Source organism: Leptosomus discolor, chromosome 1 (assembly GCF_034619465.1).
Source record: "Leptosomus discolor isolate bLepDis1 chromosome 1, bLepDis1.hap2, whole genome shotgun sequence".
In the NCBI taxonomy this organism is placed as follows: Eukaryota; Metazoa; Chordata; class Aves; order Leptosomiformes; family Leptosomidae; genus Leptosomus; species Leptosomus discolor.
The window spans coordinates 150,665,839-150,677,414 of record NC_141391.1 but is presented as its reverse complement, the minus strand read 5'-3'; the positions used below and the strand labels follow the sequence as shown (position 1 = coordinate 150,677,414).

Sequence of the window (11,576 nt, the reverse complement as noted above, 5' to 3'; positions counted from 1 at the left end):
TGGGCAACTGTTTGAATCATTACCACTATACTAATTGAAACCTGCATCCTAATTTACGCTGATGAACCTTCGCAGGTGAGGCTACTGCGTTGCGCCTACACCAATGCCCGTAGTAAAGAAGAGCATATACTCATTTATGGATCTCAGGTTGGGTTCTCTGCACCCACAAAAGAAATGCCTCCTCAGGAACAATTTTGGGTTCCTCAACTGTAGTAAACTGGCAGATGCTAATAAAAATATACATCAAATTTCTTTCAGTCATTTATTCTAATTGACTTAAAACCTCATGTGTCTTTTGCCAAGTGTAAAAACATTTAAAAGTCATACAAATACAAGCGACCCAACAATTCTAAATTCATAGTCCATGGTACCATAAAAATAAATCAGCACATAGTAGGGATTATCAATTTTATTTCCTTTAGAAATCGATCAAGTAAATCACTGTGCTCCAGGAATACAGTAAAAAAAAAATTTAATAAGACTTTTACACCAGGTAGCCTTCCCCTTAACAAAGTTGTACATCGCTTGTAATAATGCAGATTGGATCTGGAATAATAGAAACATGAATCCAGTGCCACCCCAGAGCTACAGTGAGTGCAAGTACATTCACAAACAAACCCTCCCCCCGCAATTCCTCAAAACACCTGCAGAGTCCCATTTCTACAGCTAGCTAAAAATATTCTCGTTAAAATAGAAAAAGATTTTCTACAAAAATTTGGGGGAAAGTCATGACTTCTCATCTAAATTGCTTTGCAGACAACTAAGTACGATGATAGATCAGTCTTCGCAAGACTTTCCCTTCTAAGATTTCACCCGGACTTTCACGTTCCTAAAAATAGTCCAACATTGCCACCATGTGGTCAGAGGTGGGCACGTTCAAAGGGACACTTGCATATGTCTCTCGGAAAATCCATGACAAATACCTAGTCAATGAATAACCACTCTGCAAGTAAAAAGGAACTGAATGCTGAGAACAGAGTCCTTATGCAAGGAAACCAATTCTAAGTAAGGACCAATATGAGAAAAATAATTTCAGATATTTTGTGATTAAGTCTTCAGTATCGTGACGCTCCCCTCCCTAAAGGCACAATCCGTTTCCACTCACTTCTTTTTCAGCACAGCATGTACTTGTCACCAAGCCAAATTTATGTGTACGCAAAATGCCTAAGACCATTCACTTCTTTAAATGTAAACGTACTTGAAAAATTTGAAACCTCTTCCCTGGATTTCAGGAAGCAATAGAAATCGAATTCAAAAATCATCTTTCACTTTTTCATTGCCGCCTTTCTCACGCTGAAGAGATATGCTTCATAAATAATATTTAAGAAGTTGTCATCATTCTGAAAAACAAAACAGGTAATTGTTAGTGCATAATAGGCGTTTTGAGTAATTTCATGGACCAGATACTTTTCAACCTTACTCTATTTTAAGAAGTGAGCAATAGGAAGGCTACTTCCTTTACCAAAAATACATATTATTTCCAAGCCTTGCTAGTAGCCTTAGAAGAACCAGACATGAATATGAACTTTACTGCAGCAAACATGACTATACGTCTATAAGAAGTAATGAGTACCCAGAAAGCAGATTTTTGAAACTCAGTGGATCCAACTGGAGTCCACTATTCTTGCGTGACAACCTGGTGACAATACAACCCTGTAATTTCTTCTGTTTGCCCGCATTTACCTCGGGATTTCCTTCAGTAGTTTCCTCCACAAGGTCAGTGATAGTTCCAAGCATGTCTGAAGGAACAACGAAATACGCCAGGTGTTGATCCTGTACTAAATCCTGCCTGGGGCAAAATCTTCCATCTTGTTTAGCTCTTTTAGACTTAATGCTCCTAACTGATGCTGCTCCTTTTGCTCTGAGACTTGTTTGACTTCATCCTTTCAAAGATCATTTTGCAAGAATGGGTCAACCCGCATTAAGAAAGAATGTCCTAAGCACCTCACAGGAACACATGAGGAAAATTAAAATCAAGATACTATTTGAGAAAAATCAGGAGCATCTGAGAATGGAGTTTTATATAATAAAAATAACAGGTAAGAAATTGACGATAAATCATTCCCAGGCAACTCAGTTAATCCTAACCACCACAAAGAACAGCAGACTCAAATATACATTTTACAAGTACAGTTTCAGAGGGTAAAATCCAATTTTCCTTGATTAGTTTCCTTTTTAACTTCATAGATGGCTTTACTACTATCCATACTCAAAAGATGTAAAACCAGAGAATGTGATATTTTTATTTTTTAATCCCAAACTAGAAATAGAGGGAAAAAATGAGAAAAGCCTCTAATTTGTTAAAGACACTATGTTCTTTCTGGGTCTATAACTTGAATTGCATTTTAAGTTATTTTTATTCCAAAGCCATACAGGCACAGAGTTTTGGCCTACAAATTGGACCCGTAAACCTGTGTCTTTATTCCTTGTGATTTGTAGCCAGGTCTTTAGTTATGTAACCTCTCCTCAACTTCTACTCTTCAGATATTCATCACACGGCAAGTTAAGGAAAAAAATATTCATAATCACTCATATCATCCCAGAGCAGTAAACAATCATCTCATACATAATGTTGTTAATGCTTTATCACATTTAAACCTGAAAAACTGCAGCAAAAGGAATTTTAGCATTTGAACTAGAGAATTACATTGAATAAACCTAAAAATATACTCGTTCAGGTATCTAACCCATATTTTAAAGTTGCTCACACTCATCCTGCTATTTTAATTTCCCATCTGAATTCCTCTTACTCTTAACACGCATCTCTGAAATGTTTGGCAGCTAGGATAACCACCCATTATTTATCCTTAGCTAAAAATATAATGGATATCTCTCTGGCTCATAGGCTGACCCTATGAAGCCTTCGGTCATCTTTGTTCTTTTCCATCAAATTTATTACCTTTCCTGAACCCAAAATCAGATGCATTAATCAAAACGCAGTTAAGCCAGCAGCGTGCAAGGAGAGGCTATGACATCCCCAGTCTATGCCATAGTACTCCGTTAACACGCAGCTGTAAGTACCACAACTTCCAACATGGATTTTAATGATTCATTTAGCCTCTAGACAGAGAGATGCAGCTGATTATCGGGTGCTTATATCAAAACGGGAATCAGGATTTTAAGCGAAGCAGGAGAATCCTTGGTGCTTTACCTGGATCAGGTGTAGAAGTGTCTCCTGCAGCTGCATCTTTGTCATTGAGCTGCTGTTGACCACAGGTGGCTCTGGGGTTTGCAGCGGCAGCAGAAGGCCAGCTGAGCTAGCAGCAGGTTCCTGGTTTGCTGCTGCTACCCGCCCGCTTTCATTTGCTTTTGGTGGAGCAGGTGTGGACTGAGTGAACACCATTGGGGACATCAACAAGGTTGGAGTCACAGTGGCGGGAATGCGTTGAGGTGAGATTACCTGTCCGTATAAAAATAAAGTCATCAATTAAACCTACGTACTTAATTCTATGGGAATAAAGATGATGAGAACTGCAGACTGATTGGCAGCAGGTATAGAGACTGCTGGAGATTGATAGAGTTACGTGAAACTCTAGCTCAGGACCACCTATATGATCTACTTCCTGATTAAGTGGTCTTCCATCCAATTTGAGATTGCAGCAATGGATTCAAGTGGGATTGAGTGTAACTGATAGGCAAATGACATTAGGACAAGAGCATTTTATTACAGAAATCAGACTACTATTAAATATGAGCATTCTTGAAGAACACAGCAGTAAAGTCTTCTACATAGGGACAGCAAGTCATTAAGTCTAATCTTTGAGAATATACTCACAGGCAAATATCACTATTAAAGACTAATCTTTGTACCTAATACTAGAAAGTATTTCCCAATTATAACTTTCAAATTAATTTATAAATATATACATATGTATATATATATTTCTTATTATTTTACTTAAGGAGAGGGGAAATAAAACAGAGATTAAGTGATTTATCTAAAGAGCCACTGCGAGCTGGTGGCACTGTTAGAAACAGAACTGACTCCTAACCAAGAGACAGTTGACAAAAATCAAAAAGGCTGTCAAGGAGAAGGAAAACCTTGATGCTGCAGTAGTTCTGCAAGTTGCCTTACTATCATATCTATGCCAACCTGCAAAGATACGTGTCAAAGAATTTTTACTTTCGAATATTGCAATGCATCTTGGAACCGTAAGACACGCAGGACTAGCAAATACTATCAGATACAACAGACAACATAACGGAAGTTTATTCACTCAGTTTGCAGACACTACAGCTCTTTCCAGGTAATTCTAGTAAAAAAAAATAAAATCTTAAGCTCAGCCATCTCCTTGCTACTCAAGTATCTGATCTTTATTCCAAAGAACAGAACATACAAAAGCTACACGCTCACCAAAGCTCCTTTCTTTTGGACTGGAGTATGATTTATTGCTACTGTATGAAGGTGAAAAGCTACTGAATCACTTCACTCTGTGTCCTGGGTTACATTTCAATTTTGAAGAAAAATGAAAATTAAGACAATAAACCTGAAGTTTATCTCCTAGGTATGCAAAGCAACATAGTTTAATATTAAAGAACATCTGTATTTTTGTAGCTCGTCTTACTCTAGGTACGATTGCTCTACCCCAGACATTTCTGAAGAATGTTACACTAAAATACAAAGAGAAATAGAAACAAAAGAGGAGGATTGAGATCGCATGCTGTTTATGCAAAATTTAAGGAAGCAGAAAGACTAGGGGTCAGGAAAAACTCAAGGATGATAGAAAGCATGCAATATGCACCTAATGCAAAAATCTCCCAGTTCACATTTCAGGTAAATATTGTTTCTGTTTCTCAAACACAGAGTATTACTTAAAACCAAAACTCTTGACCTACAGCTTTTTTCCTACCCCATGGCATGTAATCATCAGGTCTGTGTTGCAAGCTCCTGAATGAGTTAAGGTACCCCTAACTCATTGTAGGTTTGCTTCAAACAGTAAGGTAGTGCACGTTTATGCACCTATGCTTGAAAAACAATGTTCGTTTTAGAAGAAAACCAATGACATCCCTCTGAGGAGTGAGAACTTCAGACTGTGCACAGATGTTCTCCTGTGAGAAGACTGTTCTCCTGCCTGTGGGAGACTGACTACCTCCAGACACTGACCACAATGCTTCTGCTCTACTCATCCATACAGCTGAAGTAACTTCTCCTTAATGTACCTCAAGCAAAATTGGCAGGGCTAGATTAAATCAGATGATTCTTCCTAATGATTTAAAGAATGCATATAGAAACTGCTCTCCAAGGGCAGGAACCTCTAGCAAAGGGATGACGGTGAGCAGCTAGAGGAGATAAACTGTCCCACTGATACAGTGGAACCTGTGACAGACCATGTCAAAGACCTAGACAACACATCCTTCAAAATCAAAAAGCACATCTCTCGGGAGTTCAAGGCAAATAAACAAAACCCGAGACAAACTGTGCTCTTAATAATACACAGTTACTACTGTCAAACATGTATACATGTTGTGGTTTAAAAGACATATGGAAATTATTCGTTTTCTCTGGATAGAAACAGCTTTCTGGTAGGACTTGCCAAGCGTATGGGAACTATATGGAATAAGCAATATTGCCATCTACAGGTTACTGCAAAACTGAAAATATTTGTGTCAGAAAAAGAATAGAAAATATATGTATCATTTTTTCAGTGCACAGCATTTGTTTCTATATGCAAACATTAAAATATATTTTTTTGCTATGAGTTCATGCTCAAAGCTTCTGCCATGTAACAAACTATTCCATAAACAAATAAGTTTTTTAAAACATAAAGGCAAATTTTCATTTTAGATTTAGTTCAGATCACCTTCAGTCACTGGGACAACTGACACCCACCAGAAAACAGGATGCTGATCTTCGCATTACTAGTGCAATTCCTATAGCACCACGCTTTTGCTGAAAGCAGTGAAGGTGCTCTGTAGGGACATTAATAGCTTTCGGGGCCAATCTTTCAGCTTCCAGTAATTTCTCACAAGGCATAACAGCTCTTCCAAAATGCTGTTGCTCAACTTCTTTCCCACAGAATCTAACCTGAGCTGTTTGTTCATTCAGTCTCTACCGAATTAGCTCCAGCTTTATCGGGTCAACACTTAAATCTCTGAGTTACTAATAACAGAGTAGGAGTCTACTGTTAGTTGTATAGCAATGAAGTAAGAACAATGAAAAATGTGCAAAAGAATCATTGCAGCATATAATATTCCTCGTCTGAAGCATAAATGCTCACCAAGATATCCGTTTGATATTCTGCGTGGCTGCTGGCAGCTAGATGACGCAATAGCTGGCAAATTCAGGTAACACCATGAACTAAGGAATGCATTGGATCTCCTGTAATGCAAACTGGCACCCTCTGTTGCTTCCCACGTGTGCAGAATCCCATGTGCATCAAGCATTCCACTGGGACATCAGCACCCAGTGGGTGCTCTAACTGGTTTTAGTGGCATTACTTAAAACTGAGAACACTTAATCTAAGAATGGTTCAGGAACTCTAAAGATGGTTACTACTAAAATACAGCTGGCTACAATGCTAACATTGCTTTGTCTTTCAAGCTAAACTCAGAATCTTTTGATTGATGTTTAACTACAGAATCTTAAATGACTTCTCAAAACAAGTTTAATGCATCTATTTGCATTCCTCTGGGCATGTTTAGAATCTCGTGCTGAAACTGCAGTCAGGACAATTGAGAGGTAACGGTGCAGTGCTCAGACCAAAGATACTAGGTATCGTGCACATATTCAGAAGACCTAACACTATGAACAAAATACATTCTTGATGGAAAATGCTCCAAGAAATAAGAAAAATGGGCTGCAAACTAAGTGGTCTTCTGAAGAAAACATAAATTTGTGTCAAGCTCATAGCAAGCACTTTTAAACCCATAATTCTTATAAACGTAAACACTTCAGCATGCATGTATCTATAATCAGGATAACTCATGCCTAACACTAAGAATACGCTTAAAAGTCCACTGCAGATTAATGTTTTTTTATTGCATCTTAAGCACACATTGCTCACTGTCTGCATAAGGAATGTTCACAGAACAGGGACGGCACCAGACCAGACTGAGTGCTTCCGAGCATTATTCTTCAGTTTTTGCTTTTTTTCTTTTTTTTTTTTTTTTTTTTTTGGGTAACTGGTCTCTTCCTTTCTATGTGGGAGATCACAGTTCTTACACCATATGGAGACGCAGCAGAAGCCAATTTAAACTTGGACTTGTAATGTGTCAATTGTGGAAAAGACTACTGCTTTCATTTTCTCAGTGCTGCTGATGGAGTTAGGGCATTCCTTTAATACGATTTTTCCAACAACAGACACTGTCCAGATACCTCTCTATTCCTGTTTTTAGAATTTGCTTTTTCTGTGTGCTGAATTGTAGTAGAAGAGGTGATACCAAAAGACAAATAATTACGGAAAAAAACCTTTTCTTGTCAGAATCTGCTTTGATCAATTTTGCATGAGCATGTGCAGATATATTTGTGCCAATTCAATTTCACGCGAATGTCTGTCTGCAGGCATGGCAGCACTGAAAGCCTCTGGTCTACAGCAAGGATGATATTACCCTGATTTTGAAAGTTGTTTCAAATTTTTTATCTTCCAATTTTTATTTAAAAAGCCGGCATATTTCACACGGCTACTTCATGGCATTCTACAGGAATACAGACTTGTTTGTTCATTTTTAGCCTCCCCCCCTTTTCCTTTTTTTGGCAATCTGCTGCATGTGAAAGAGGCCATTCCTTCCAGATTGCAGAGCTTTAGATGTCCTAAACAATAATTAGCCATACTTTCATTATCATTTTCAGTCTATGTACTCAATCTCATAAGCAATCCTAAATGTGTCAGAAGAACTGCAGCTAATACTGTTTTGATAGCAGCTGTGGCTGTGTCAGTCCATGAAGCTGCTCCTAGGCAGATTCAATGTATGTGGAACGCTCTCAGCCATGCAAAGTCTCCTTAGTTGCTTTTGGTTTGTTTTTTTTTTTTTAAATTTTATAAGGCAAACTTGCAGCAATAATCCCAGTGAATGAGACTTGTTCTAGTGAAGATTCTTCTCACAAGCTATTGTTCTATTTGTACTCAAGCAGTAAAATTACTGAAATTGCATTATGTCAGACCTCAGTAATTCCCTTTCCATATTGCAACATAATGCTGGCATTGTTTTACTTTTCAAATATACACAAATAAAGCCATTAGTCATATCAGCATTTATATGGACTTTTAATTTGAAAATATATCAGCATATTTGCCATTTTTTATTTATGCATACTGACTTACAATGTATAGCCTGGCACTTGCCTCATTTAACTTTTACCTTCAATGTAGGAATATCTTACGTCTCCATGCTATCAGTACATGTACCAGTGAATTAGACACTTTCTTTTATTTATAGCAGACAAGTTCCATTCCCAGTGAAAACAGAAGTAAATTTTTGTGACTCTGGATTCTCTTTTTATTCATTAGCACTCCACTGGAAAGTCAGATTATCTGTAAGCAACTGATCCCGAATAATTTCAATGACTAATCCCCCCCAAACTCTTTCACACAGATTCAAAGTCATGCTGCTTTAATTAAAAGAATAGAAATAATGATGGCTATTTGCTATATCAAATTCACCTTCCTCTGACCTCTCTCATGGCATTAGAAATCTTGACCTGTCACAGTGTTAGTGACAGACGTGGCTCTTGATTGTGAAATGACTGTTTCAGCCTCTTCATGTGTAAGATAACTTTCTAGAATAAGGAGGATTCTTGGAGCATGCTGAAGTATTCTATAGTCTTTCATTCAGGTTTTAAGAAGGTGCAATAGAAAAGCAGCTTTTGAACTTTACAGTGAAAAGGTGAATGCTTTTTCATTTGGATGAGCAACTTTAGACTCCAGTACAAGTCAGACTCCAGTTCACCAAAACTCTTGTGGACGGTCTGTCTACCACAAAGGAAGTTAAAAGGGGCTTAGATGCATCCCCAAACAGGGCATTTAAAGACATTCAAGTGTAGAAGATCCTAAAGAAAACAAAGTTGTTAAAGTAACTGCACAGGATGGGACTTTTTGTAATCGGGTGTGATGCTTTTCTAAAGAACAGAAAAATGTACTCAGGAGAGAGACACAGTCTCTTGACATCGCCTGAATTTTTTAAGACACCAATCTGACTTTTAGGGTCACAATCAGCAGAATTAAGGGTATTGGGTTTTTTTTGAAGGCATTCAGGCATAAGGCCTTTTTTTCAAAATAATACATAGCAAATAAAAAAAAACAGCTAACGAATAGCTAGAAGTAGCAGTTACTGTAGGAGATAACTAATTCACCGATATACGTATTCTTCTAAAAACTGCTGTTAGAAAATAAGTAACCTTTTAAGCACCTTTAGCAACTGGCATACAAAGGAATGCATACCTGCACATGAGAAAACTATGACTAATTTTGTAAGGAAAATTATTAAACCCAAAATATTACACTCAGTAACCAGCAATTACACACAACAGCCTGAGACTAAGTATTGCAGCTGAAAACTAGGTGACTTTTCAAAGTGCCTCTGGAAAAACCCAAGACTGCAGTATTTTTAGTCATTATTGATGTGCAAGAGATGTCGCCTTCAGTATTTACAACATCACAGCTTCGTAAATCAGAACTTATTGTTGTTGAATTTTCATCTGCAAAATGAATGACATGCAACATGCTGTAAGACAGTAAAAAGACTATACTGGTCAAAATGAAACAAAGACTAACCTTGCAAAACACCAAGTTCAAAAGACTGCTAGATTTTTATTTATGTATTTATTTTAAATGTTGAAGTTTCCCATTTACCTGAAAGAGAGCGCTCTGTTTTTCTGTACCCGGTGCCTTTTCTATCCAGGAATCCAGTGGTTTCAGTGTATTGGTATTCTGAGTAACAACAGGAAACTTAGCTGCCAAGGTTGGTCTGCTAGATACATGCAACTGTTGTTCTTGTTGCACTATCTGGAGTTTTTTCAATAACTCTTGAGGTGAAATCACCCCAGAGTTGGCTGCTTGATTGCCAGAGAGAGAAAGTGGCTGTCTAGGAAGTTTGGATTGTTCTTTACCAAGTGTCTGAGACTCTAAAGTCTGGCCTGGTAGGGAACCATTGAAATACACCAAAGGTGGCTGTCTCATATTATTTACTGTTGCTGCCGGTGGTCCAACAGCAGCAGGAGTCCTGTTGAACACAGAAGCAGTCGAGTTCACAGATCCTGTTCCACTGGGGTCCATTTTAGTCACTGTCCCTGACTGACTCTGTAATTTCTGTAATAAGCTCTGGGTGCCAGCAGTATCCTGAACTACATGAGGTGTTGCAATACCATGAGAAGTCACAGGTTGGAAGAGTCCTGTGAAAGTCTCACCCACAGGGTGGATATTGCCATTTTCACAGAGTCGGTTCTCGGGAAGCTCAGCAAGCGGATGAAGGTCTGTCCCACGCACCATAAGCTTCTGAATGGCGGGGCAAAGCTGTTTCTCTGCAGAAGGAGAATGCCTGCTAGGCTCTTCATAGGACAGTGAACGTACCACACCCTGCCTAACAGGAAGATTCTCTTGCTGTTTATTAAGTGGTTCTGAGACATCTGACTTTTCTTGTTTTCCAAACAGTGCTGTCAAAGACAAGTGCTGTGGTTCAGGGTCCACATTCTGTGAGGAGACAAAGGAAAAAAGTAAACATACTTCCCTCATGCATAATTTACATTAAGTGTCGACAATATCTAGCTAGCAGTATTCAAGAAAAAGCAGAGAAAACTGCTATGCTCTTTTCTCCCAAGAGGATTTTCAATAGTTTTGTCACATAGGGAAGGGCAAGAACACAGTTGCCAAGCTGCTAATGTGGGAGAAAAAAATCAGTGAATCTAAGAGAGAGCAGCGACTTCACTTTAAATACCATGAAAGAGCATCTTCCCTTTCAGATATCAGTACAGTGTTAGTAAGGGACAGAAATCTCCCCACGTATGAAGTAGGGCCACTTCTTGTGCATCTCCCTGTCACAGCTGAATTCAGCTTTTGGGATTTTGCAGTGTGATTTAGCTTGAAGATATACCAAGAGACTTTTCTTTATTTAGAACAACTGAATTCACCTTAAAAAAAAAACAAAAAAAACAAACCCCACAAAACCTGTGGTCAAGCAATTGATGAGACCAGCTTGCGATCAAAACGGCATCTGAAATTTGAAAGACTAGTATTTCTTCGTTGCGTCAGGATAGTATGCCTGTAATTTACATGTTTCTGCATCATATCATGGGGGTTGGGGAGCTTTTTATAAAACAGACTATTTTTGCATTAAAGTAATTTCTTACAGTGGTTCCACCTCAAATTCTTGCACTGACCTTCCGACTCAAATAACTATTCCTACATGGTTACTCGATTACAGCAGCACTAGTCAGAAAACACACAAAACATTTTACCTTGCTTTGCTGAGATATTCGTTGATGTTGATTTTCACTAGGTTTCACTGGAATTGGTTTGATTAGGTTGGGGTTGTTATAGATTGCAGAGGAACTGGTTATTTGTTTTGGCTCTGAGCAGGTCTTACACTGCAACAGAAAAGAAGTATTTTTTTAGTAAGTGTGACAATATCTTTTCCCTTAGCTC

The 11,576-nt window shown here is 38.2% G+C and overlaps 1 protein-coding gene across 1 annotated transcript in view; it reads right to left on the bottom strand.

Annotated features, from left to right (window-relative positions):
• Positions 1 to 377: 377 nt before the first annotated feature.
• The window catches only part of DCP1B (decapping mRNA 1B), a 47,234-nt gene continuing 36,035 nt past the window's right edge, over positions 378 to 11,576 (bottom strand). Inside the window, exons 6-9 of the mRNA XM_086479345.1 lie at positions 11,390 to 11,518; positions 9,789 to 10,625; positions 3,152 to 3,400; positions 378 to 1,340 (exon numbers count right to left, since the gene is read on the bottom strand). Coding sequence (XP_086335471.1) covers positions 1,266 to 1,340; positions 3,152 to 3,400; positions 9,789 to 10,625; positions 11,390 to 11,518 — 1,290 coding nt within the window. The 3' untranslated portion in view covers positions 378 to 1,265. The remainder of the gene's footprint in view (positions 1,341 to 3,151; positions 3,401 to 9,788; positions 10,626 to 11,389; positions 11,519 to 11,576) is intronic.